Source organism: Salvia hispanica, chromosome 5 (genome assembly GCF_029641045.1).
Source record: "Salvia hispanica isolate PSC_SH4W2 chromosome 5, Shi_PSC_v1, whole genome shotgun sequence".
Lineage (NCBI taxonomy): Eukaryota > Viridiplantae > Streptophyta > Magnoliopsida > Lamiales > Lamiaceae > Salvia > Salvia hispanica.
In genome coordinates this window covers 24,938,511-24,965,603 of record NC_142696.1, presented here as the reverse complement: position 1 = coordinate 24,965,603, position 27,093 = coordinate 24,938,511, and the positions used below count along the sequence as shown (strand labels likewise).

Here is a 27,093-nt window from a genome sequence, read left to right as displayed (position 1 = left end):
ATCTTGGCGAGGGTGTTCTTTTATATTATTCCGGAAAAAATTAGTCTCATTCGTGGATGGCCTGTGTTTTAATGAAAATTTGGTAAAACAATAAATGATAAAAAAAGTAGGTAAAATAAGAGGGATATGAAGAAAAAGTAGGTAAAGTATGGTAGAGAGGAAAAAAAAATGGGTAAATTATAAGAGAGAAACTTTCAAATTTTAGAAATACGACTATTTTTTTTGAACATCCTAAAATAGCAAAATAGAATTATTATTTGTGGATGGATGGAGTAGTAAAGTACTCTCTCTACTACTCTCTCCATCACAAAGAAGATATATGATCCCTTCCTTGTGCGACACGAGATTTTATATAGCTTTATTTTGTATGTTAACTGAAGAGAATAAAATAAGAGAGATAAAATAAAGTAGAAATATAGGTGTTCATGATGAGTAATCTTGATTAAGATAAATTAAAAAGGATAATAAGTCATTTTTAGTTGGACGAGGAAAATAACATAAAATAAGAATTTGGTTTGCTAGTGATTGCACCAAGTCACAGAGTTTAAACATATCTTCATAAATTTAGGATAATGACCTATTACAACATGACATGTTGAAAACAATGTCATTACTCATAACACATAGATAACACATAGTCCCCGTCATAAGTCAATACACTATCCTTTCACCGCATTTATATCACACGACGATAGGAGGCTTAGTCTTAGGAATTGAGTTAGAGTGATTGTGAGGATGAGATTGAGTGTCCCATAATTATGTACGGAGTATAATTCATGTTCATGTACCATGTCTCAATCCAAATTAAAACATTTAATATGTTTATTATAAAAAAAATTATATCATCATAAGTATTAATTTAAAAATTTAAAATTTTAATCAAATTTAATAATCAATTTTATCATATAAAAGTTATATCATGTGAAAAATAATTATGTATCATAATTCGGTGCAAACGTAAAAAATTCAACTAATGTAAATACAAAAAATTTAAATTAAAAAAAAATCAGAAAAACATGTCAAAATTAATAAATTTGGCCAACAAAATTAACTGGATCACTGTACTTAGGCTCGGGGCCCTAGGCTATAAGCCTATAGAGAACTAATGCAATCCGTCCAAAAAACTTACCACGTCTTTTTTAGCCTCTTTAAAAAAATTGTCGCTCTCTATATATTATTGTAATTCGCAAAAGCAAAGCAGGCGGATGATAAAAATTATTTTATAGAAATTATAATATTTTTAAATTTTGAATTTAAAATTTGAGAAAATAATTTGCATATGTTTTTTTTTTTGTGATGGCGGAAATTTTTGCACAGAATAATCACTTAAAATCTCAAAATTTTGATAATTTGTATAAACAATAACCCTTTTGTCCGCCATTATGTTTCCTAGTTTTCCATTTTGATTCGTCCCTTATTAAATCGTCATACTTCTTGTTTTTACTACTGTTATCATTATACCTCACATTCTCCATTAGCTCATTTCCCCTCAACATATATTATAAAATTAGGACAGACATATATCACTAACTTTTTCAACTTATTTTCCTTTATATTTCTTACAATTTTATCGAATTAAAATGAGACACGTATTAAAAGACAAAGAAAGTAGTAAACGAAGAATTTTCAGGGTTCCACCGTACTACTAATTAATAGTACTTCCTTCGTCCCATTAAAGATGACCCACTTTTTTTTTTGGTTTATTCCAATCAAGATGACTCATTACTAAAAAATAGAATTAAACACCTTTGATCTCTACTTTATTCTCTCTCTCTCTTACTTTATCCTCTCCACTTAATATACAAAGTAAAGTTACATAAAATTTCGTGCTGCCTAAAGAATGGGTCATCTTCCTTTTGGACGGAGGAAATACTACATATGGATTCAACAAAGTAGTTATAAGTAGTTAGATACCCACCAACTACCACCACCCACCAACTACTTATTATAAGTAATTATATTAGTATAGGACTATAGGTATTAATCCATCATAATAACAACTTACCAAATTAAAATTAGGGTAAATTGCCTCTAAAATCGTCAACTTTCACAATAGTTTGGAATTTTCCGTGACCTTTAAAAGTTGCGTGGAAAATCATGAACTTTGCCTTCGTGTGCTGATTTCCCGAGTCGAGTATTCTGGCTAAGCAAAATGATGATGTGTGCATTTATGCTGACATTGAAGATGATTTGGATGCTGAGTGTGTTTATTCTCATTCTTCTTCCACTTCATTCCACATGATGCAGGAGGCCGACACCAACGGTGACGGCGTCCTCAGCTTGCACGAATTTGCCACCATTATGGCCAAATCTGTAGTCGAATCTCGCCGAGCCTGAATCGTCTTCCTCCTCCTAGGGTTTACTCATCTTAATTTTTTAAAATTGGGGGAAGCTGGATTGTGGCTATGACGAACTAATTCTTCTTAATTTGTAAAGCTAATTGCGATTCATGATTTATTGGATTTATGATGAACTAATTCATATTGGATTTTCTGTCGTCATTATTGCATCCAACTCCATATAATTTGGAGATTAATTAGGAGAATAATTAGTAACTAAAAAATCAGAATTAAGAGTTTAATTTGGTCAAAAGCGCCGTTGACCTTTAGTTTTTAACGGAACTATTGGCGGATGACCAAAATGATCAAATTTTCATATGCGTAGGACCTAAAAATCCGAAAGATAAAGTTTAGGACCAAAAAGGTAAAATGGCCATATGTTTAGGACCAATTTTGGCATTTACTCTTGTTTGGACAACAAAAAGGAAAAACGTTAAATCTCTCAACGAACATAGCAATGAGATGAAAAAAGATATATTCCGCTAGGAGAATTTAAAGTGATTACACTGGGATAATTCCTGCCGAGAAAGAAAACTTTGAGAACAAATAACGAAAATAGAGGAATTGCAGAGGAAATCTACTCCCTCCATCCTTGTTAACTGAGACATTTCTTTTCGACACAGAAATTAAGAATAGTGGGCTAAGTGGATGGTGTATAAAGGTAGGAGAGATTAAAGTAGGGGACATATGCTACACCGTCCCATTAGTAAAATTTAAATTTATAGAAAAAGTAAACTGTCGCTAGTGGAATTCGTAAAAGCAAAGCAGACGGATATTGAAATTTATTTGTGGAAATTATATATTCTGAATTTTGAATTTGAAATTTTGAGAAAATAATTTGCATGTTTTTATATTATGGCGTACATTTTTTCACAAAATAACCACTTATAATTTAAAAAAAACTTGAGAATTTGTATAAATAATAAAAGAAAAATTAAGATTTTTTTTTTGCTGTGGTATAATGTGATAGAGAGATTAAGTTTTTTTTTTTTTTTTCGTTGTTTTCTGGAGGAGTAGTAAAATAATCTACATCAGTGAGAGAGTGTATTTACTCTATTTGGGCTTACTAACTTCCATTCTCCAATAAAAATCAACTCCATTGGAGAATAAAAGCTCCATAGTTTTGCTCTAATTAGAGAAGTTTTGTTCATTGGAAGCAAATTCGTCCTCATGACTAAATTTTTCCATATTTTTCGATTTGGATGGGCCTAGTTCTGTAACCCAATAAAATTTTTGGGTTGGCCATTTTTTTATCTTGATGGGCTTCATTTTGAAGACCAATATAATTTTTGATAGGCCCAATTTAATTGTCTGTATTTGGTTTGTGGTCTCTGACTAGACATGAAAATATTAATACAAGAATGAGCTAATTAAATAATTGTATAGCTATGGCGGCCTACAATAAGACTAAATTCAAAAAATCATCAATAGAAGTAATAATTTGATTACAAAGTCCACTGAAACTATTTTGACATTTTAAGAAATAGGGTTAGGCTTTATTTTATATGGATGAGATTCACAGTTCCATATTTGATGTTTAATTTACCATGGACCAATCTGAAATTAATAATTTTAAATTGAAATGAAAAACTACATAATGAAAAAAAACATCACATATTTAAAATTACTCCCTCCATTTCACCGAACCCACTTTCCTTTTTGATTTGTCACAACTAAGAAGATCCATTACTAAAAATAGAAACATCCTTATCTCTACATCTCTACTTTATTTTCTATCTCTCATATTTTATGCTCGCTTTAACAACAAAATAAAACTACATAAAATCCATATCACTTAAAGAAGGGATCATCTTCCTTGAAACGGAGGGAGTACTAAATAGACCTGTTGAAGTTAGCCTTCATTGTTAAAATAAAAGTGAGTCAAAATGTTTAAACACAAAATTACAATAATATTGAACATAAAGCAACACATTAATTCAAAAATACTACATAAATGCATTAAGCTGGATTTTATGTTCAAATTGGATCGAATGTTGATTCGTAGTTGAACTCCTGTCTTATTTTTTAAACACTAGAATGGCCTAACAATCATGTGTAGTAGCTACAACAAGCAAAGGATACTTTTTATGGGTTGCCATTCCTCGAGATTCACTCATATCTAACTGCTTCATGTTTACTCCATTAGGTAATCCAAAATCGAATTTGTGCACCAACTTGGCTAACGCTGGCTCGTCCACAGCTACCGCAAACGTAACACCAGGGCAGCCCCTCCGGCCTGCCCCAAACGGAGTAAACTCAAAATGCACACCTCTAAAGTTTATGCTCGTATCAAGAAACCTATCCGGACGAAATTCTTCTGGATTTTCCCACAGTGACGGGTCCCTAGAAATCGCTCAAGCATTGATGATCACACGTATACCAGATGCGATGTCGTAACCTAATACATTTGTGTCTTGAGTTGATTCACGAGGGACTAGCAATGGGACCGGTGTATGCAGCCTTAGACTCTCTTTCATCACTGCTTTCAGATAAGGCATTTTCTCCAAGTCTTGCTCGCTGATTTCGTCCTTGCTTCCGGCTACTTCTCTCACTTCATTTTGCAATCTTTTCATGGTTTTCGGGTTTCTTATCAGCTCTGCCATTGTCCACTCAATAGCTTTAAGTGTTGTACTAGTTCCAGCACCAAACATATCCTGTCATATATATATATATATATATATATATATAAGTAAACATATACAGTGTGAAAGAGAGATCTAAGTCATACCATGATTATAGCTTTGATAGTGTCATCTTCAATAGGTGAGCGACTTGCATTCTCTCTCTGAAAATCAAGCAATATATCCACAAAATCCAACACACCACCATCTCCCTCTCTCCTCTCCCTAACCCTATGTTCTTCAATCACAACCTCAAAAAACTTATTAATCTTCTTAACCACTCTCACAACCCTCTCATCCACACCATTAAACCTTCTAGTCCAACTCAGCCATGGAATGTACTCCCACAAAGGTACAACCCCGACCAGCGCCGCTATCTCCGTAAGCCACTCCTTGAAATCACTCCCAACGCCATACTTATTCCCCAACGCCACCCTACAAATCACATCATTCGTCAGAGACGTCATGAGGTCGCTCAAGTTCACAGGCTTTGAAGAAGCACCCAATTTCCTGATGTTGTCAACCATGAGGGAAGTCTCTTCCTCCCTCACGCCGCGATAGGACTGAACCCTTTTGTTGCTCAGAAGATGAAGCACGCATATGCTGCGAATCTGCCGCCAGTACTCTCCATACGGTGCGTAAGCCACGTTCCGGTTGTTGTAGAACAGCCTTCCCGGGATGCTCAATTGGGGCCTGTTTGAGAAGATTAGGTCATGGGTTTTCATGATCTCACGTGCAGCCTCGGCCGAGGAGGCGATGAGGATGGGGACCTTGCCGAAGTGGAGCAGCATGAGAGGGCCGTAGCGGCGGGAGAGTGACTGGAGGGATCTGTGGGGGAGTGAGCCCAGCTGGTGGAGGTTTCCTATTAGCGGGAGCTTTGGTGGAGACGGAGGCAGGCGTTTCTCCGACCCCGGAGAATGACTGCGGAGCCATTTGTGGATGAAGAAGAGGAAGATGGAAGTGGAGAATAGCACGGCGAACAAATGTGAGAGGGAAACCATTTTCTTGTTTGTGGATATAGATCTTGGCGAGGGTGTTCTTTTATATTATTCCGGAAAAAATTAGTCTCATTCGTGGATGGCCTGTGTTTTAATGAAAATTTGGTAAAACAATAAATGATAAAAAAGTAGGTAAAATAAGAGGGATATGAAGAAAAAGTAGGTAAAGTATGGTAGAGAGGAAAAAAAATGGGTAAATTATAAGAGAGAAACTTTCAAATTTTAGAAATACGACTATTTTTTTTGAACATCCTAAAATAGCAAAATAGAATTATTATTTGTGGATGGATGGAGTAGTAAAGTACTCCCTCTACTACTCTCTCCATCACAAAGAAGATATATGATCCCTTCCTTGTGCGACACGAGATTTTATATAGCTTTATTTTGTATGTTAACTGAAGAGAATAAAATAAGAGAGATAAAATAAAGTAGAAATATAGGTGTTCATGATGAGTAATCTTGATTAAGATAAATTAAAAAGGATAATAAGTCATTTTTAGTTGGACGAGGAAAATAACATAAAATAAGAATTTGGTTTGCTAGTGATTGCACCAAGTCACAGAGTTTAAACATATCTTCATAAATTTAGGATAATGACCTATTACAACATGACATGTTGAAAACAATGTCATTACTCATAACACATAGATAACACATAGTCCCCGTCATAAGTCAATACACTATCCTTTCACCGCATTTATATCACACGACGATAGGAGGCTTAGTCTTAGGAATTGAGTTAGAGTGATTGTGAGGATGAGATTGAGTGTCCCATAATTATGTACGGAGTATAATTCATGTTCATGTACCATGTCTCAATCCAAATTAAAACATTTAATATGTTTATTATAAAAAAAATTATATCATCATAAGTATTAATTTAAAAATTTAAAATTTTAATCAAATTTAATAATCAATTTTATCATATAAAAGTTATATCATGTGAAAAATAATTATGTATCATAATTCGGTGCAAACGTAAAATATTCAACTAATGTAAATACAAAAAATTTAAATTAAAAGAAAAAATCAGAAAAACATGTCAAAATTAATAAATTTGGCCAACAAAATTAACTGGATCACTGTACTTAGGCTCGGGGCCCTAGGCTATAAGCCTATAGAGAACTAATGCAATCCGTCCAAAAAACTTACCACAGTTTTCTTTTTTAGCCTCTTTAAAAAAATTGTCGCTCTCTATATATTATTGTAATTCGCAAAAGCAAAGCAGGCGGATGATAAAAATTATTTTATAGAAATTATAATATTTTTAAATTTTGAATTTAAAATTTGAGAAAATAATTTGCATATGTTTTTTTTTTTGTGATTGCGGAAATTTTTGCACAGAATAATCACTTAAAATCTCAAAATTTTGATAATTTGTATAAACAATAACCCTTTTGTCCGCCATTATGTTTCCTAGTTTTTCATTTTGATTCGTCCCTTATTAAATCGTCATACTTCTTGTTTTTACTACTGTTATCATTATACCTCACATTCTCCATTAGCTCATTTCCCCTCAACATATATTATAAAATTAGGACAGACATATATCACTAACTTTTTCAACTTATTTTCCTTTATATTTCTTACAATTTTATCGAATTAAAATGAGACACGTATTAAAAGACAAAGAAAGTAGTAAACGAAGAAATTTCAGGGTCCACCGTACTACTAATTAATAGTATTTCCTTCGTCCCATTAAAGATGACCCACTTTTCTTTTTGGTTTATTCCAATCAAGATGACTCATTACTAAAAAATAGAATTAAACACCTTTGATCTCTACTTTATTCTCTCTCTCTTACTTTATCCTCTCCTCTTAATATACAAAATAAAGTTACATAAAATTTCGTGCTGCCTATAGAATGGGTCATCTTCCTTTTGGACGGAGGAAATACTACATATGGATTCAACAAAGTAGTTATAAGTAGTTAGATACCCACCAACTACCACCACCCACCAACTACTTATTATAAGTAGTTGTATTAGTATAGGACTATAGGTATTAATCCATCATAATAACAACTTACCAAATTAAAATTAGGGTAAATTGCCTCTAAAATCGTCAACTTTCACAATAGTTTGGAATTTTCCGTGACCTTTAAAAGTTGCGTGGAAAATCATGAACTTTGCCTTCGTGTGCTGATTTCCCGAGTCGAGTATTCCGGCTAAGCAAAATGATGATGTGTGCATTTATGCTGACATTGAAGATGATTTGGATGCTGAGTGTGTTTATTCTCATTCTTCTTCCACTTCATTCCACATGATGCAGGAGGCCGACACCAACGGTGACGGCGTCCTCACCGTGCACGAATTTGCCACCATTTTGGCCAAATCTGCAGTCGAATCTCGCCGAGCCTGAATCGTCTTCCTCCTCCTAGGGTTTACTCATCTTAATTTTTTTAAATTGGGGGAAGCTGATGTGGAATTATAGATTGTGGCTATGACGAACTAATTCTTCTTAATTTGTAAAGCTAATTGCGATTCATGATTTATTGGATTTATGATGAACTAATTCATATTGGATTTTCTGTCGTCATTATTGCATCCAACTCCATATAATTTGGAGATTAATTAGGAGAATAATTAGTAACTAAAAAATCAGAATTAAGAGTTTAATTTGGTCAAAATCGCCGTTGACCTTTAGTTTTTAACGGAACTATTGGCGGATGACCAAAATGATCAAATTTTCATATGTGTAGGACCTAAAAATCCGAAAGATAAAGTTTAGGACCAAAAAGGTAAAATGGCCATATGTTTAGGACCAATTTTGGCATTTACTCTTGTTTGGACAACAAAAAGGAAAAACGTTAAATCTCTCAACAAACATAGCAATGAGATGAAAAAAGATATATTCCGCTAGGAGAATTTAAAGTGATTACACTGGGATAATTCCTGCCGAGAAAGAAAAATTTGAGAACAAATAACGAAAATAGAGGAATTGCAGAGGAAATCTACTCCCTCCATCCTTGTTAACTGAGACATTTCTTTTCGACCCAGAAATTAAGAATAGTGTGCTAAGTGGATGGTGTATAAAGGTAGGAGAGATTAAAGTAGGGGACATATGCTACACTGTCCCATTAGTAAAATTTAAATTAATAGAAAAAGTAAACTGTCGCTAGTGGAATTCGTAAAGGCAAAGCAGACGGATATTGAAATTTATTTGTGGAAATTATATATTCTGAATTTTGAATTTGAAATTTTGAGAAAATAATTTGCATGTTTTATATTATGGCGTACATTTTTTCACAAAATAACCACTTATATTTTAAAAAAAACTTGAGAATTTGTATAAATAATAAAAGAAAAATTAAGATTTTTTTTTTGCTGTGGTATAATGTGATAGAGAGATTAAGTTTTTTTTTTTTTTTCCGTTGTTTTCTGGAGGAGTAGTAAAATAATCTACATCAGTGAGAGAGTGTATTTACTCTATTTGGGCTTACTAACTTCCATTCTCCAATAAAAATCAACTCCATTGGAGAATAAAAGCTCCATAGTTTTGCTCTAATTAGAGAAGTTTTGTTCATTGGAAGCAAATTCGTCCTCATGACTAAATTTTTCCATATTTTTCGATTTGGATGGGCCTAGTTCTGTAACCCAATAAAATTTTTGGGTTGGCCATTTTTTTATCTTGATGGGCTTCATTTTGAAGACCAATATAATTTTTGATAGGCCCAATTTAATTGTCTGTATTTGGTTTGTGGTCTCTGACTAGACATGAAAATATTAATACAAGAATGAGCTAATTAAATAATTGTATAGCTATGGCGGCCTACAATAAGACTAAATTCAAAAAATCATCAATAGAAGTAATAATTTGATTACAAAGTCCACTGAAACTATTTTGACATTTTAAGAAATAGGGTTAGGCTTTATTTTATATGGATGAGATTCACTGTTTCATATTTGATGTTTAATTTACCATGGACCAATCTGAAATTAATAATTTTAAATTGAAATGAAAAACTACATAATGAAAAAAAACATCACATATTTAAAATTACTCCCTCCATTCCACCGAACCCACTTTCCTTTTTGATTTGTCACAACTAAGAAGATCCATTACTAAAAATAGAAACATCTTTATCTCTACTTTATTTTCTATCTCTCATATTTTATGCTCGCCTTAACAACAAAATAAAACTACATAAAATCCATATCACTCAAAGAAGGGATCATCTTCCTTGAAACGGAGGGAGTACTAAATAGACCTGTTGAAGTTAGCCTTCATTGTTAAAATAAAAGTGAGTCAAAATGTTTAAACACAAAATTACAATAATATTGAACACAAAGCAACACATTAATTCAAAAATACTACATAAATGCATTAAGCTGGATTTTATGTTCAAATTGGATCGAATGTTGATTCGTAGTTGAACTCCTGTCTTATTTTTTAAACACTAGAATGGCCTAACAATCATGTGTAGTAGCTACAACAAGCAAAGGACACTTTTTATGGTTTGCCATTCCTCGAGATTCACTCATATCTAACTCCTTCGTGTTTACTCCATTAGGTAATCCAAAATCGAATTTGTGCACCAACTTGGCTAACGCTAGCTCGTCCACAGCTACCGCAAACGTAACACCAGGGCAGCCCCTCCGGCCTGCCCCAAACGGAGTAAACTCAAAATGCACACCTCTAAAGTTTATGCTCGTATCAAGAAACCTATCCGGACGAAATTCTTCTGGATTTTCCCACAGTGACGGGTCCCTAGAAATCGCCCAAGCATTGATGATCACACGTGTACCAGATGCGATGTCGTAACCTAATACATTTGTGTCTTGAGTTGATTCACGAGGGACTAGCAATGGGACCGGTGTATGCAGCCTTAGACTCTCTTTCATCACTGCTTTCAGATAAGGCATTTTCTCCAAGTCTTGCTCGCTGATTTCGTCCTTGCTTCCGGCTACTTCTCTCACTTCATTTTGCAATCTTTTCATGGTTTTCGGGTTTCTTATCAGCTCTGCCATTGTCCACTCAATAGCTTTAAGTGTTGTACTAGTTCCAGCACCAAACATATCCTGTCATAGATATATATATATATATATATATATATATATATATATATATATATATATATATAAGTAAACATATACTGTGTGAAAGAGAGATCTAAGTCATACCATGATTATAGCTTTGATAGTGTCATCTTCAATAGGTGAGCGACTTGCATTCTCTCTCTGAAAATCAAGCAATATGTCCACAAAATCCAACACACCACCATCTCCCTCTCTCCTCTCCCTAACCCTATGTTCTTCAATCACAACCTCAAAAAACTTATTAATCTTCTTAACCACTCTCACAACCCTCTCATCCACACCATTAAACCTTCTAGTCCAACTCAGCCATGGAATGTACTCCCACAAAGGTACAACCCCGACCAGCGCCGCTATCTCCGTAAGCCACTCCTTGAAATCACTCCCAACGCCATACTTCTTCCCCAACGCCACCCTACAAATCACATCATTCGTCAGAGACGTCATGAGGTCGCTCAAGTTCACAGGCTTTGAAGAAGCACCCAATTTCCTGATGTTGTCAACCATGAGGGAAGTCTCTTCCTCCCTCACGCCGCGATAGGACTGAACCCTTTTGTTGCTCAGAAGATGAAGCACGCATATGCTGCGAATCTGCCGCCAGTACTCTCCATACGGTGCGTACGCCACGTTCCGGTTGTTGTAGAACAGCCTTCCCGGGATGCTCAATTGGGGCCTGTTTGAGAAGATTAGGTCATGGGTTTTCATGATCTCACGTGCAGCCTCGGCCGAGGAGGCGATGAGGATGGGGACCTTGCCGAAGTGGAGCAGCATGAGAGGGCCGTAGCGGCGGGAGAGTGACTGGAGGGATCTGTGGGGGAGTGAGCCCAGCTGGTGGAGGTTTCCGATTAGCGGGAGCTTTGGTGGAGACGGAGGCAGGCGTTTCTCCGACCCCGGAGAATGACTGCGGAGCCATTTGTGGAGGAAGAAGAGGAAGATGGAAGTGGAGAATAGCACGGCGAACATATGTGAGAGGGAAACCATTTTCTTGTTTGTGGATACAGATCTTGGCGAGGGTGTTCTTTTATATTATTCCGGAAAAAATTAGTCTCATTCATGGATGGCCTGTGTTTTAATGAAAATTTGGTAAAACAATAAATGATAAAAAAGTAGGTAAAATAAGAGGGATATGAAGAAAAAGTAGGTAAAGTATGGTAGAGAGGAAAAAAAAATGGGTAAATTATAAGAGAGAAACTTTCAAATTTTAGAAATACGACTATTTTTTTTGAACATCCTAAAATAGCAAAATAGAATTATTATTTGTGGATGGATGGAGTAGTAAAGTACTCCCTCTACTACTCTCTCCATCACAAAGAAGATATATGATCCCTTCCTTGTGCGACACGAGATTTTATATAGCTTTATTTTGTATGTTAACTGAAGAAAATAAAATAAAAGAGATAAAATAAAGTAGAAATATAGGTGTTCATGATGAGTAATCTTGATTAAGATAAATTAAAAAGGATAATAAGTCATTTTTAGTTGGACGAGGAAAATAACATAAAATAAGAATTTGGTTTGCAAGTGATTGCACCAAGTCACAGAGTTTAAACATATCTTCATAAATTTAGAATAATGACCTATTACAACATGACACGTTGAAAACAATGTCATTACTCATAACACATAGATAACACATAGTCCCCGTCATAAGTCAATACACTATCCTTTCACCGCATTTATATCACACGACGATAGGAGGCTTAGTCTTAGGAATTGAGTTAGAGTGATTGTGAGGATGAGATTGAGTGTCCCATAATTATGTACGGAGTATAATTCATGTTCATGTACCATGTCTCAATCCAAATTAAAACATTTAATACGTTTATTATAAAAAAAATTATATCATCATAAGTATTAATTTAAAAATTTAAAATTTTAATCAAATTTAATAATCAATTTTATCATATAAAAGTTATATCATGTGAAAAATAATTATGTATCATAATTCGGTGCAAACGTAAAAAATTCAACTAATGTAAATACAAAAAATTTAAATTAAAAGAAAAAATCAGAAAAACATGTCAAAATTAATAAATTTTGGCCAACAAAATTAACTGGATCACTGTACATAGGCTCGGGGCCCTAGGCTATAAGCCTATAGAAAACTAATGCAATCCGTCCAAAAAACATACCACAATTTTCTTTTTTAGCCTCTTTAAAAAAATTGTCGCTCTCTATATATTATTGTAATTCGCAAAAGCAAAGCAGGCGGATGATAAAAATTATTTTATAGAAATTATAATATTTTTAAATTTTGAATTTAAAATTTGAGAAAATAATTTGCATATGTTTTTTTTTTGTGATGGCGGAAATTTTTGCACAGAATAATCACTTAAAATCTCAAAATTTTGATAATTTGTATAAACAATAACCCTTTTGTCCGCCATTATGTTTACTAGTTTTTCATTTTGATTCGTCCCTTATTAAATCGCCATACTTCTTGTTTTTACTACTGTTATCATTATACCTCACATTCTCCATTAGCTCATTTTCCCTCAACATATATTATAAAATTAGGACAGACATATATCACTAACTTTTTCAACTTATTTTCCTTTATATTTCTTACAATTTTATCGAATTAAAATGAGACACGTATTAAAAGACAAAGAAAGTAGTAAACGAAGAATTTTCAGGGTTCCACTGTACTACTAATTAATAGTACTTCCTTCGTCCCATTAAAGATGACCCACTTTTCTTTTTGGTTTATTCCAATCAAGATGACTCATTACTAAAAAATAGAATTAAACACCTTTGATCTCTACTTTATTCTCTCTCTATCTTACTTTATCCTCTCCACTTAATATACAAAATAAAGTTACATAAAATTTCGTGCTGCCTAAAGAATGGGTCATCTTCCTTTTGGACGGAGGAAATACTACATATGGATTCAACAAAGTAGTTATAAGTAGTTAGATACCCACCAACTACCACCACCCACCAACTACTTATTATAAGTAGTTATATTAGTATAGGACTATAGGTATTAATCCATCATAATAACAACTTACCAAATTAAAATTAGGGTAAATTGCCTCTAAAATCGTCAACTTTCACAATAGTTTGGAATTTTCCGTGACCTTTAAAAGTTGCGTGGAAAATCATGAACTTTGCCTTCGTGTGCTGATTTCCCGAGTCGAGTATTCCGGCTAAGCAAAATGATGATGTGTGCATTTATGCTGACATTGAAGATGATTTGGATGCTGAGTGTGTTTATTCTCATTCTTCTTCCACTTCATTCCACATGATGCAGGAGGCCGACACCAACGGTGACGGCATCCTCAGCTTGCACGAATTTGCCACCATTATGGCCAAATCTGCAGTCGAATCTCGCCAAGCCTGAATCGTCTTCCTCCTCCTAGGGTTTACTCATCTTAATTTTTTTAAATTGGGGGAAGCTGATGTGGCATTATAGATTGTGGCTATGACGAACTAATTCTTCTTAATTTGTAAAGCTAATTGCGATTCATGATTTATTGGATTTATGATGAACTAATTCATATTGGATTTTCTGTCGTCATTATTGCATCCAACTCCATATAATTTGGAGATTAATTAGTAGAATAATTAGTAACTAAAAAATCAGAATTAAGAGTTAAATTGGTCAAAATCGCCGTTGACCTTTAGTTTTTAACGGAACTATTGGCGGATGACCAAAATGATCAAATTATCATATGTGTAGGACCTAAAAATTCGAAAGATAAAGTTTAGGACCAAAAAGGTAAAATGGCCATATGTTTAGGACCAATTTTGGCATTTACTCTTGTTTGGACAACAAAAAGGAAAAACGTTAAATCTCTCAACAAACATAGCAATGAGATGAAAAAAGATATATTCCGCTAGGAGAATTTAAAGTGATTACACTGGGATAATTCCTGCCGAGAAAGAAAACTTTGAGAACAAATTACGAAAATAGAGGAATTGCAGAGGAAATCTACTCCCTCCATCCTTGTTAACTGAGACATTTCTTTTCGACACAGAAATTAAGAATAGTGTGCTAAGTGGATGGTGTATAAAGGTAGGAGAGATTAAAGTAGGGGACATATGCTACACCGTCCCATTAGTAAAATTTAAATTAATAGAAAAAGTAAACTGTCGCTAGTGGAATTCGTAAAAGCAAAGCAGACGGATATTGAAATTTATTTGTGGAAATTATATATTCTGTATTTTGAATTTGAAATTTTGGGAAAATAATTTGCATGTTTTTATATTATGGCGTACATTTTTTCACAAAATAACCACTTATATTTTAAAAAAAAACTAGAGAATTTGTATAAATAATAAAAGAAAAATTAAGATTTTTTTTTTGCTGTGGTATAATGTGATAGAGAGATTAAGTTTTTTTTTTTTTTTTGGTTGTTTTCTGGAGGAGTAGTAAAATAATCTACATCAGTGAGAGAGTGTATTTACTCTATTTGGGCTTACTAACTTCCATTCTCCAATAAAAATCAACTCCATTGGAGAATAAAAGCTCCATAGATTTGCTCTAATTAGAAAAGTTTTGTTCATTGGAAGCAAATTCGTCCTCATGACTAAATTTTTCCATATTTTTCGATTTGGATGGGCCTAGTCCTGTAACCCAATAAAATTTTTGGGTTGGCCATTTTTTTATCTTGATGGGCTTCATTTTGAAGACCAATATAATTTTTGATAGGCCCAATTTAACTGTCTGTATTTGGTTTGTGGTCTCTGACTAGACATGAAAATATTAATACAAGAATGAGCTAATTAAATAATTGTATAGCTATGGCGGCCTACAATAAGACTAAATTCAAAAAATCATCAATAGAAGTAATAATTTGATTACAAAGTCCACTGAAACTATTTTGACATTTTAAGAAATCGGGTTACGCTTTATTTTATATGGATGAGATTCACTGTTCCATAATTGATGTTTAATTTACCATGGACCAATCTGAAATTAATAATTTTAAATTGAAATGAAAAACTACATAATGAAATAAAACATCACATATTTAAAATTACTCCCTCCATTCCACCGAACCCACTTTCCTTTTTGATTTGTCACAACTAAGAAGATCCATTACTAAAAATAGAAACATCATTATCTCTACTTTATTTTCTATCTCTCATATTTTATGCTCGCCTTAACAACAAAATAAAACTACATAAAATCCATATCACTCAAAGAAGGGATCATCTTCCTTGAAACGGAGGGAGTACTAAATAGACCTGTTGAAGTTAGCCTTCATTGTTAAAATAAAAGTGAGTCAAAATGTTTAAACACAAAATTACAATAATATTGAACACAAAGCAACACATTAATTCAAAAATACTACATAAATGCATTAAGCTGGATTTTATGTTCAAATTGGATCGAATGTTGATTCGTAGTTGAACTCCTGTCTTATTTTTTAAACACTAGAATGGCCTAACAATCATGTGTAGTAGCTACAACAAGCAAAGGACACTTTTTATGGGTTGCCATTCCTCGAGATTCACTCATATCTAACTCCTTCGTGTTTACTCCATTAGGTAATCCAAAATCGAATTTGTGCACCAACTTGGCTAACGCTAGCTCGTCCACAGCTACCGCAAACGTAACACCAGGGCAGCCCCTCCGGCCTGCCCCAAACGGAGTAAACTCAAAATGCACACCTCTAAAGTTTATGCTCGTATCAAGAAACCTATCCGGACGAAATTCTTCTGGATTTTCCCACAGTGACGGGTCCCTAGAAATCGCCCAAGCATTGATGATCACACGTGTACCAGATGCGATGTCGTAACCTAATACATTTGTGTCTTGAGTTGATTCACGAGGGACTAGCAATGGGACCGGTGTATGCAGCCTTAGACTCTCTTTCATCACTGCTTTCAGATAAGGCATTTTCTCCAAGTCTTGCTCGCTGATTTCGTCCTTGCTTCCGGCTACTTCTCTCACTTCATTTTGCAATCTTTTCATGGTTTTCGGGTTTCTTATCAGCTCTGCCATTGTCCACTCAATAGCTTTAAGTGTTGTACTAGTTCCAGCACCAAACATATCCTGTCATAGATATATATATATATATATATATATATATATATATAAGTAAACATATACTGTGTGAAAGAGAGATCTAAGTCATACCATGATTATAGCTTTGATAGTGTCATCTTCAATAGGTGAGCGACTTGCATTCTCTCTCTGAAAATCAAGCAATATGTCCACAAAATCCAACACACCACCATCTCCCTCTCTCCTCTCCCTAACCCTATGTTCTTCAATCACAACCTCAAAAAACTTATTAATCTTCTTAACCACTCTCACAACCCTCTCATCCACACCATTAAACCTTCTAGTCCAACTCAGCCATGGAATGTACTCCCACAAAGGTACAACCCCGACCAGCGCCGCTATCTCCGTAAGCCACTCCTTGAAATCACTCCCAACGCCATACTTCTTCCCCAACGCCACCCTACAAATCACATCATTCGTCAGAGACGTCATGAGGTCGCTCAAGTTCACAGGCTTTGAAGAAGCACCCAATTTCCTGATGTTGTCAACCATGAGGGAAGTCTCTTCCTCCCTCACGCCGCGATAGGACTGAACCCTTTTGTTGCTCAGAAGATGAAGCACGCATATGCTGCGAATCTGCCGCCAGTACTCTCCATACGGTGCGTACGCCACGTTCCGGTTGTTGTAGAACAGCCTTCCCGGGATGCTCAATTGGGGCCTGTTTGAGAAGATTAGGTCATGGGTTTTCATGATCTCACGTGCAGCCTCGGCCGAGGAGGCGATGAGGATGGGGACCTTGCCGAAGTGGAGCAGCATGAGAGGGTCGTAGCGGCGGGAGAGTGACTGGAGGGATCTGTGGGGGAGTGAGCCCAGCTGGTGGAGGTTTCCGATTAGCGGGAGCTTTGGTGGAGAGGGAGGCAGGCGTTTCTCCGACCCCGGAGAATGACTGCGGAGCCATTTGTGGAGGAAGAAGAGGAAGATGGAAGTGGAGAATAGCACGGCGAACATATGTGAGACAGAAACCATTTTCTTGTTTGTGGATACAGATCTTGGCGAGGGTGTTCTTTTATATTATTCCGGAAAAAATTAGTCTCATTCGTGGATGGCCTGTGTTTTAATGAAAATTTGGTAAACCAATAAATGATAAAAAAGTAGGTAAAATAAGAGGGATATGAAGAAAAAGTAGGTAAAGTATGGTAGAGAGGAAAAAAAAATGGGTAAATTATAAGAGAGAAACTTTCAAATTTTAGAAATACGACTATTTTTTTTGAACCTCCTAAAATAGCAAAATAGAATTACTATTTGTGGATGGATGGAGTAGTAAAGTACTCCCTCTACTACTCTCTCCATCAGAAAGAAGATATATGATCCCTTCCTTGTGCGACACGAGATTTTATATAGCTTTATTTTGTATGTTAACTGAAGAGAATAAAATAAGAGAGATAAAATAAAATAGAAATATAGGTGTTCATGATGAGTAATCTTGATTAAGATAAATTAAAAAGGATAATAAGTCATTTTTAGTTGGACGAGGAAAATAACATAAAATAAGAATTTGGTTTGCTAGTGATTGCACCAAGTCACAGAGTTTAAACATATCTTCATAAATTTAGGATAATGACCTATTACAACATGACACGTTGAAAACAATGTCATTACTCATAACACATAGATAACACATAGTCCCCGTCATAAGTCAATACACTATCCTTTCACCGCATTTATATCACACGACGATAGGAGGCTTAGTCTTAGGAATTGAGTTAGAATGATTGTGAGGATGAGATTGAGTGTCCCATAATTATGTACGGAGTATAATTCATGTTCATGTACCATGTCTCAATCCAAATTAAAACATTTAATATGTTTATTATAAAAAAAAATTATATCATCATAAGTATTAATTTAAAAATTTAAAATTTTAATCAACTTTAATAATCAATTTTATCATATAAAAGTTATATCATGTGAAAAATAATTATGTATCATAATTCGGTGCAAACGTAAAAAATTCAACTTGTAACGCCCTGACATTTTTTTTCCTATATGCTTAGTGGTATTTTTATATATATAGAAATGCCAAACGTTTAGCAGAATATTATCTAGAATTCCAAGTTCTTTTGAGTACAAATTTCTAGTTTCCTAAACCAAACCAATTAAAAGATATGAATGAATGAAAAAAAAAAAGGAAGAGTTACACTATTGAAGTAATTGATAGACCACTAAACTAAGGCATAAGTTTACATAAGTGAATATCCCTACATCTCCAAAATAGAAGAAATGAAATTAAGAAAATTGACGTGTATTTTGGGCCTATCAACTATATATATATATTTTTTTAGTCCAATCTTTCTTCTAAAACCATTATTGAAAGAGCCCATCTCCATGTCCTCTGTATTTCTTTTGGCAGCCCAATATACTCTCAAAAATGCCAACTCCAACTCCACGCGTCCTCCCAAAAATCTGCCAAATTTACTCCACCGCCTGAAAAATGCCCAACAAATTGTATATCAGTATATAACATTACGTTCCCAACGATAGCTATCATATACTATGTTTTTGTATGCAAGTTATTCCCCAATTTCACCATATCCAAAAATTTGAGAGAAGAAAATAGGAGTCAGATAGAAAAGGGGTAGAGACAGTGAGCTCCACTAGTGTTCTTCTTACAGTTTTCTCCCAACAACAGGGTATAATTTCTAAGTTCCCATATCTATGTTTTATTTCCATAGCATACTTTTCATCATTCACAGTAGTTAACTCATGAGAATTTGGTGCAAACATTAAAATCACTTGGAATAAGTTCAACCTTTATTCTAGTAGAAGATGTTTTTGCCTCTTGAAACCAAATCAACTCCAATTTCTCGAGAACAACTCATAATTAAATAAAATCGAGAATAGAAAAAAAAGGGGAAGGAATTACCGCTGGCCGAAAAGAGTTGTTGCAGCACCGACAGTACCCCGAACGGTGACACCTGCGCTTGCGCGGGCAGCAGCCAAGAGGGAGAGAATCCCCGCGGCGGCGATTGTGCAGAATCCTCGGAGAAGAGAGATGAGGCTGTATCGGGGTGAGAAAAGAGAGAGAAGAGGGGGAGAGAAGTTCTAAGATGGAGGTGGCAGGTGGCTGCCGTCTCACAACGGAAGCGTGAGACGGCGGCGCTGATCAGGAAGGGGGCGGCGAGTGAGAGACAGAAAAAGGAAAACGTTTTTCTTTTTTTTCTTTTAATTTTTGAAATAATTAATTCGAAGGAAAGCTGAGTTTTAATATAGTAGCACCGTGACGGTTTAATTTTGTAAAATAATTTCAGAAAACTTTTAAGAAAGAGTAGAGAACAAATCGGAATCTTACTTTAGCATGCAATTTGATTATATATTTTTCCTTGAGTCTGATCAAGAACATGTTTTTTTTTATTTTCAAAAAGAAAGCTATCTCCGCGAGCAAGTTAAGGTCGGAGCGAGAAATTCAAATTAAGAAAATTAAACGAACGAGGTGAACTTTTCTATCCTACATACTAATGTGGATGAAAATATGAAAATGTGAATCTATGTTTGTTGTTTATGTAAATGATGTTGTCTTGCCATAAATGATATGTTTTATGCCTATCTGTTTGGTTGGAACGTAAGAATCGAATTCGGGTCCAAGTGAGGGTGGTGTCCCTACTCGGATTAGTGTACACAAGTGGCCGTGGAAGGTGGCCACCTTCCACGGGTCACAAATAAAGTTATGGAGGCCGTTGGGAGGTGGCCACCTCCTCGGCTGGAGAAAGATGTAAGTGACCGTGGGAGAGCACCATCTCCACGGCACTTGGTGTTCAGATATGGCAAAAGCATAAAAAGAACTTAGACTGATCAGTCGAACTTTAGCTCACAAAGAATTTAGTAAGCTGGGCCTTTTAAGTGAAAACACTCGAGTGTTACTGTGATGGCATGACAATATTTTCATTTTATATATGTATATTTCGGCAATGTGTTCGCTGAGTATTTTTATACTCAGCCCTGCATATATTTCTAAATGTGCAGGTTGAGCAGTGACGGTGGAGAATGCTGAGCAGAGTTTATGATTTTCTTTATATTTTAAGCAGAGGCTCTCAGAGGTGCATGTCTCCATACATGTGACCGTGTTCATTCCGCTGCGTATTGTTCTTCTATACTCTGATAAGTATTTATTGAAAAGTAAGATTTCCATTCAAGTTTTGGTGATTAAGAGTTTATTTGAGTTGTTTTCCCCTTTATTTCTAAGTGAATATTAGTCATTGTTTATCCCCTTTCTGTTCCCCTCTTCTTATTTCCCACCCCTAGTCACGGTTTTCCTGGCTTTGCTATCCTTAGCAAAGTGCGGTCGTGACAGAGTGGTATCAGAGCAATTTCTTTGATGCTCTGAACCCAAGAGTCTCTTTCAGTTACCGGTCTAGACTTGTTCCACTAGATTATATAATCAGTCAACGAACTCTCAGCATTCCCACCAATCATGCTCAACGAGGAAAAAGGTAATTTGTTCTTTCTTTTAAAATCAAGTAGAGATGTTCAAAAGGTTTAATAAGAGAAAGTTGCAGGGACCGACGGTCAAATGAACGGGTCCGTTATGAAAATATGAGATTTTAGAGAAACGGATGAAGAGTCTTATCAGGTCGTTGTTTCAAGAAATGGAAGGAAAAAAAAAAGGGGGGGAGGAGACTTTTGAGAAAGATGAGTTTTATTGAGTAGATACTCGGAAGAAAGAGTTGAAAGTGCGAATTATAAAGAAAAGATTAAATTGTTACTTTCAAGTAACAGTTTGGAAATTTTGAGAGAGGAGATGATGTTTCTTTATTGAGTAAAGGCTTTGAGAAAATAGTTGATGTGTTTTTATCGAGTAAAGACTTTAAATGATAAAAAAGAAGTATTTTATTTTAAGTAGATGTAGTGAAGGTGCAAATGGAAGGATGCATTTCTGTGCAAATTATTACGAAAAAGGGTGATATTTCTCTCGATTGAGAAAAGTTAAAGGATTTTTGAAAGAATGTGCCCTTTCGAGTAAATTCATGAATACATTGCATGTAAGATATTTCCAAGAACTAAAAATTTTAAGCTATGCATGCCTTCTATGAACATAGTATGGACTCGAACATAGACGAACAATTATAAACATTTCTCGCTTTCCCGAGCAGTGAAGAGAAAAAGTATGTAATCAGAAAGAAAGTTAGTCATGAAAAAAAAAAAAAAAAAAAAGAAAGATAACAATGTTTGAGTTGCGAACAAAGGATATTTGTAGAAAAGTTTAGGAACTAGATACTCCCCTCTTTCATGTCCAAACAAAAGTGAACAATCTGGGTGACCACTATCCTTGGTGACAATCCAGTTAAAACAAAAGATAGTACCTTCGATTTAATTAAACGATGTAGCAGAAGAATTAATTTCAACTTAGTAAAAAGAATTTAGTCATGTGTAAAAAAGTAAAAGGCAACGAGAATGACCATCGTGAATTGTCGAGAACACTACAGAGCCGTAATTTTTAGCTATAGTCGTCAGACATAGTGGTGAAGTGTACTCAGCTTTTAAGATTTTCTTTATCATGCTTCGCAAATGATAAGACAAGAGAATGTAAACCACCCTAACAGATGATGAGAATGATCTTGAGCAACAACACTAACCTTCATCTTAGCAAAGTAGTAATCTCCGCCTTCTTACCATAGAGCCTCGTATAGTGTTGTAACGACGTCGATAGGTAACTATTATTATATTCGAATTCCATCTGGAGTGTGATAGATTCCCACCTGATCCCTCAATTTTGTACGTCTGCTCTTAACGCATCCTCCAGGGTTTGAAGTGTTCTTTCTGATTGCTCGTCTGTACTTGGTAAAATGTCGTGCTCAAATTTAGTTTGGTGCCCAGTTCCTTCTGAAAGCCTTTAAAAAGTCTCGATGTGATCCTGGAACTCAATTTGATGTGATGGTCAATGATTACCCACATAACAATAATCCTTAAATTCAGTTGGGCAAACATGCCAAAAAGTCCTTTGTTACACCTTTTCTAAGAATGTAGAGATGTTCCTTTTCGTACCATCCCACCAGACTTCTTTTCATGTCATTGTTATATTTTCTTATTTCCAAGGTGGGTGGTGCGAGGGTTATAGTGTGCCTTACTCATGATTTTGTTTCTGAGTTTATTGTTGTCCGGCACCCATAATTTTTCTTCAAAGTGAAGGCGTTATTTGCTCCCTCCCTAAAGAATTTGTGATCTACTATTCGCACCTTAGCCCGAATACTTTTTTTACGGGCATCATCTCGACTTAGTGCATTTATAATACCTCCTCGTTTGATTCAGACCTTGAATTACTCATGTCTATAAGTCGTCACCACAATTTTCTTTATATTTTATATCAATTCGTGATCCATTTAAATAAAGTGAACTTATCCTCATATTTTTTTCGTACACCCCTGATTGGTTAGAGTTTCCCCTTGATTCATTTGGGATGAGAACAATATTATGATTCTATGAATTCCTACTTCTATACTCTATCCCAAGTCCTGCATAAAATATGGCCTTCGGAATGATTATATGTCTAAGATGATTGTTCTCTTTCAAGCTTGATATATTCTTTCAAGATCTTTTATTCACATGTTTGTATTTTTAAACACAGATTGATGGCAAACTCTTTTATTATATGAGTAGCCCCCTTCTCAATTCCACTACAAATATTCTCTCATGTTTCGAGCCTTTTCTGCAGCTCCAGGTTTAAACCTAACCACTTGTTTCCACTCTTAATTAGTTTACTCGAGTTGTCTTTCTTTATGAGTTGGTTTCTAAATTGTCTATAAACCTTGATAAATTACTGATGTGGCGTCGTGTCACGTGATGATTGACTAAAGTCCATCAGAACTTCTGAGCAATTGCTTGCTTTTCCTATCCACTTGCGACTAGTTGTTCAGTCGCTATGTTATATATGTCATCGAGTGATCCTTGGAACTCTTCAATTTACTAATCCTCGAGATTATATTGTTGACACCAATTATAAAAATCTACATCAGATATATCCCCATTCTTTTACAACTCCTTCCATCTAGGAAACTCCTAATATGAAAATTCTCAAACTCTAAAAGTATGGTTAAGAAAACCCTTGCAGCTTTTCTTCTCTTCTTATCTTGAAGGGACGTGACGAGTCCAACGGTAAATAATTTCCATGTTTCTTGAAAACTTATTCGTACAATCTACCGATGAGGGCCTGACACGAAGTTGGTAAAAGATAAATGTTAGCACCAAATGCGATAAGTGAAATGTTGATGTCGTACAACGAATCCGTGTTAGGATCAATGAAGCTCAAACTAACACCAAATCTTAAGCTGATGCGTGCTGATCTAAGATGAAAAATAAAATAGGAGATAAGGTATTTGTTATAACGTACGTCAAGGCCACGATTTATTGGAGCTCATAAAATCACCGAAGAAACGAGAAGAACAACATTATCTCTTTGCACTGCCGGAGTTACTCAGATAAGGAGTACATCAAATTTCGGGACGAAATTTTTGTTAAGGTGGGTAGAATGTAACGCCCTGACTTTTTTTTCCTATATGCTTAGTGGTATTTTTATATATATAGAAATGCCAAACGTTTAGCAGAATATTATCTAGAATTCCAAGTTCTTTTGAGTACAAATTTCTAGTTTCCTAAACCAAACCAATTAAAAGATATGAATGAATGAAAAAAAAAAAGGAAGAGTTACACTATTGAAGTAATTGATAGACCACTAAACTAAGGCATAAGTTTACATAAGTGAATATCCCTACATCTCCAAAATAGAAGAAATGAAATTAAGAAAATTGACGTGTATTTTGGGCCTATCAACTATATATATATATATTTTTTTAGTCCAATCTTTCTTCTAAAACCATTATTGAAAGAGCCCATCTCCATGTCCTCTGTATTTCTTTTGGCAGCCCAATATACTCTCAAAAATGCCAACTCCAACTCCACGCGTCCTCCCAAAAATCTGCCAAATTTACTCCACCGCCTGAAAAATGCCCAACAAATTGTATATCAGTATATAACATTACGTTCCCAACGATAGCTATCATATACTATGTTTTTGTATGCAAGTTATTCCCCAATTTCACCATATCCAAAAATTTGAGAGAAGAAAATAGGAGTCAGATAGAAAAGGGGTAGAGACAGTGAGCTCCACTAGTGTTCTTCTTACAGTTTTCTCCCAACAACAGGGTATAATTTCTAAGTTCCCATATCTATGTTTTATTTCCATAGCATACTTTTCATCATTCACAGTAGTTAACTCATGAGAATTTGGTGCAAACATTAAAATCACTTGGAATAAGTTCAACCTTTATTCTAGTAGAAGATGTTTTTGCCTCTTGAAACCAAATCAACTCCAATTTCTCGAGAACAACTCATAATTAAATAAAATCGAGAATAGAAAAAAAAGGGGAAGGAATTACCGCTGGCCGAAAAGAGTTGTTGCAGCACCGACAGTACCCCGAACGGTGACACCTGCGCTTGCGCGGGCAGCAGCCAAGAGGGAGAGAATCCCCGCGGCGGCGATTGTGCAGAATCCTCGGAGAAGAGAGATGAGGCTGTATCGGGGTGAGAAAAGAGAGAGAAGAGGGGGAGAGAAGTTCTAAGATGGAGGTGGCAGGTGGCTGCCGTCTCACGACGGAAGCGTGAGACGGCGGCGCTGATCAGGAAGGGGGCGGCGAGTGAGAGACAGAAGAAGGACACCGTTTTTTTCTTTTTTTAGTGTTTTGTTTTGAGAGAGAGAGAGAGAGTTTTGGGTATTTACTGGAAGAGAGAAAATGAGAGATACATTACCATTTTTCATTTTAATAAGTGAATGAATTTTAATTAAATTAATAGGACTTGTTTTGGGAGTCACTTTGTTGGGCCGGAACTTGGAGTCTATGGTTTTGGACTAATTTGATAAGAGCTAGACTAGGATTTAATTGTTTTAGTTGTTGCATTCGTATATTAAAGTTTGGGCTTCCCAAATTAATGTAAGGTGTAAATAAATAATTGTGGGGACGTTGTGATAATATCTTAGACGATATTTTAATTTTTGAAATAATTAATTCGAAGGAAAGCTGAGTTTTAATATAGTAGCACCGTGACGGTTTAATTTTGTAAAATAATTTCAGAAAACTTTTAAGAAAGAGTAGAGAACAAATCAGAACCTTACTTTAGCATGCAATTTGATTATATATTTTTCCTTGAGTCTGATCAAGAACATGTTTTTTTTTATTTTCAAAAAGAAAGCTATCTCCGCGAGCAAGTTAAGGTCGGAGCGAGAAATTCAAATTAAGAAAATTAAACGAACGAGGTGAACTTTTCTATCCTACATACTAATGTGGATGAAAATATGAAAATGTGAATCTATGTTTGTTGTTTATGTAAATGATGTTGTCTTGCCATAAATGATATGTTTTATGCCTATCTGTTTGGTTGGAACGTAAGAATCGAATTCGGGTCCAAGTGAGGGTGGTGTCCCTACTCGGATTAGTGTACACAAGTGGCCGTGGAAGGTGGCCACCTTCCACGGGTCACAAATAAAGTTATGGAGGCCGTTGGGAGGTGGCCACCTCCTCGGCTGGAGAAAGATGTAAGTGACCGTGGGAGAGCACCATCTCCACGGCACTTGGTGTTCAGATATGGCAAAAGTATAAAAAGAACTTAGACTGATCAGTCGAACTTTAGCTCACAAAGAATTTAGTAAGCTCGGGCCTTTTAAGTGAACACCCTCGAGTGTTACTGTGATGGCATGACAATATTTTCATTTTATATATGTATATTTCGGCAATGTGTTCACTGAGTATTTTTATACTCAGCCCTGCATATATTTCTAAATGTGCAGGTTGAGCAGTGACGGTGGAGAATGCTGAGCAGAGTTTATGATTTTCTTTATATTTTAAGCAGAGGCTCTCAGAGGTGCATGTCTCCATACATGTGACCGTGTTCATTCCGCTGCGTATTAAGATTTCCATTCAAGTTTTGGTGATTAAGAGTTTATTTGAGTTGTTTTCCCCTTTATTTCTAAGTGAATATTAGTCATTGTTTATCCCCTTTCTGTTCCCCTCTTCTTATTTCCCACCCCTAGTCACGGTTTTCCTGGCTTTGCTATCCTTAGCAAAGTGCGGTCGTGACAGAGTGGTATCAGAGCAATTT

The 27,093-nt window shown here is 35.2% G+C and overlaps 3 protein-coding genes and 3 long non-coding RNA genes across 7 annotated transcripts; 1 reads left to right on the top strand and 5 right to left on the bottom strand.

Moving 5' to 3' along the window:
* Positions 1–4,170: 4,170 nt before the first annotated feature.
* On the bottom strand, positions 4,171–5,984 carry LOC148926509 (cytochrome P450 71A6-like). The gene is made up of 2 exons (XM_089058290.1): positions 5,068–5,984; positions 4,171–4,993 (listed from the first exon to the last, which is right to left on the bottom strand). Exons 1-2 carry the CDS (start codon positions 5,959–5,961, stop codon positions 4,694–4,696), a joined length of 1,194 nt encoding a protein of 397 aa, XP_088914416.1. The 5' UTR covers positions 5,962–5,984; the 3' UTR covers positions 4,171–4,693.
* A 4,230-nt stretch (positions 5,985–10,214) lies between these two features.
* On the bottom strand, positions 10,215–12,001 carry LOC148926508 (cytochrome P450 71A6-like). Its single transcript, XM_089058067.1, has 2 exons — positions 11,082–12,001; positions 10,215–10,979 (listed from the first exon to the last, which is right to left on the bottom strand). The coding sequence occupies exons 1-2, from the start codon at positions 11,973–11,975 to the stop codon at positions 10,368–10,370; spliced, it is 1,506 nt and encodes a 501-aa protein (XP_088914193.1). The 5' UTR covers positions 11,976–12,001; the 3' UTR covers positions 10,215–10,367.
* Positions 12,002–16,233: 4,232 nt separating this feature from the next.
* On the bottom strand, positions 16,234–17,992 carry LOC125191335 (cytochrome P450 71A6-like). Its single transcript, XM_048088874.2, has 2 exons — positions 17,083–17,992; positions 16,234–16,998 (listed from the first exon to the last, which is right to left on the bottom strand). Exons 1-2 carry the CDS (start codon positions 17,974–17,976, stop codon positions 16,387–16,389), a joined length of 1,506 nt encoding a protein of 501 aa, XP_047944831.2. The 5' UTR covers positions 17,977–17,992; the 3' UTR covers positions 16,234–16,386.
* Positions 17,993–19,124: 1,132 nt separating this feature from the next.
* LOC148926507 (uncharacterized) lies at positions 19,125–20,273 on the bottom strand. Its single transcript, XR_016130846.1, has 2 exons — positions 19,874–20,273; positions 19,125–19,434 (listed from the first exon to the last, which is right to left on the bottom strand). It is a non-coding gene; the product is annotated as an uncharacterized LOC148926507 (long non-coding RNA).
* On the top strand, positions 19,519–21,154 carry LOC148926506 (uncharacterized). Of its 2 annotated transcripts, XR_016130848.1 has the most exons (3): positions 19,519–19,640; positions 20,373–20,440; positions 20,971–21,154. It is a non-coding gene; the product is annotated as an uncharacterized LOC148926506 (long non-coding RNA). The 2 variants fall into 2 exon arrangements; XR_016130847.1 differs by lacking the exons at positions 19,519–19,640; positions 20,373–20,440 and adding an exon at positions 20,448–20,829.
* Positions 21,155–24,625: 3,471 nt separating this feature from the next.
* On the bottom strand, positions 24,626–25,691 carry LOC148926505 (uncharacterized). Its single transcript, XR_016130845.1, has 2 exons — positions 25,377–25,691; positions 24,626–24,937 (listed from the first exon to the last, which is right to left on the bottom strand). It is a non-coding gene; the product is annotated as an uncharacterized LOC148926505 (long non-coding RNA).
* Positions 25,692–27,093: the final 1,402 nt, after the last annotated feature.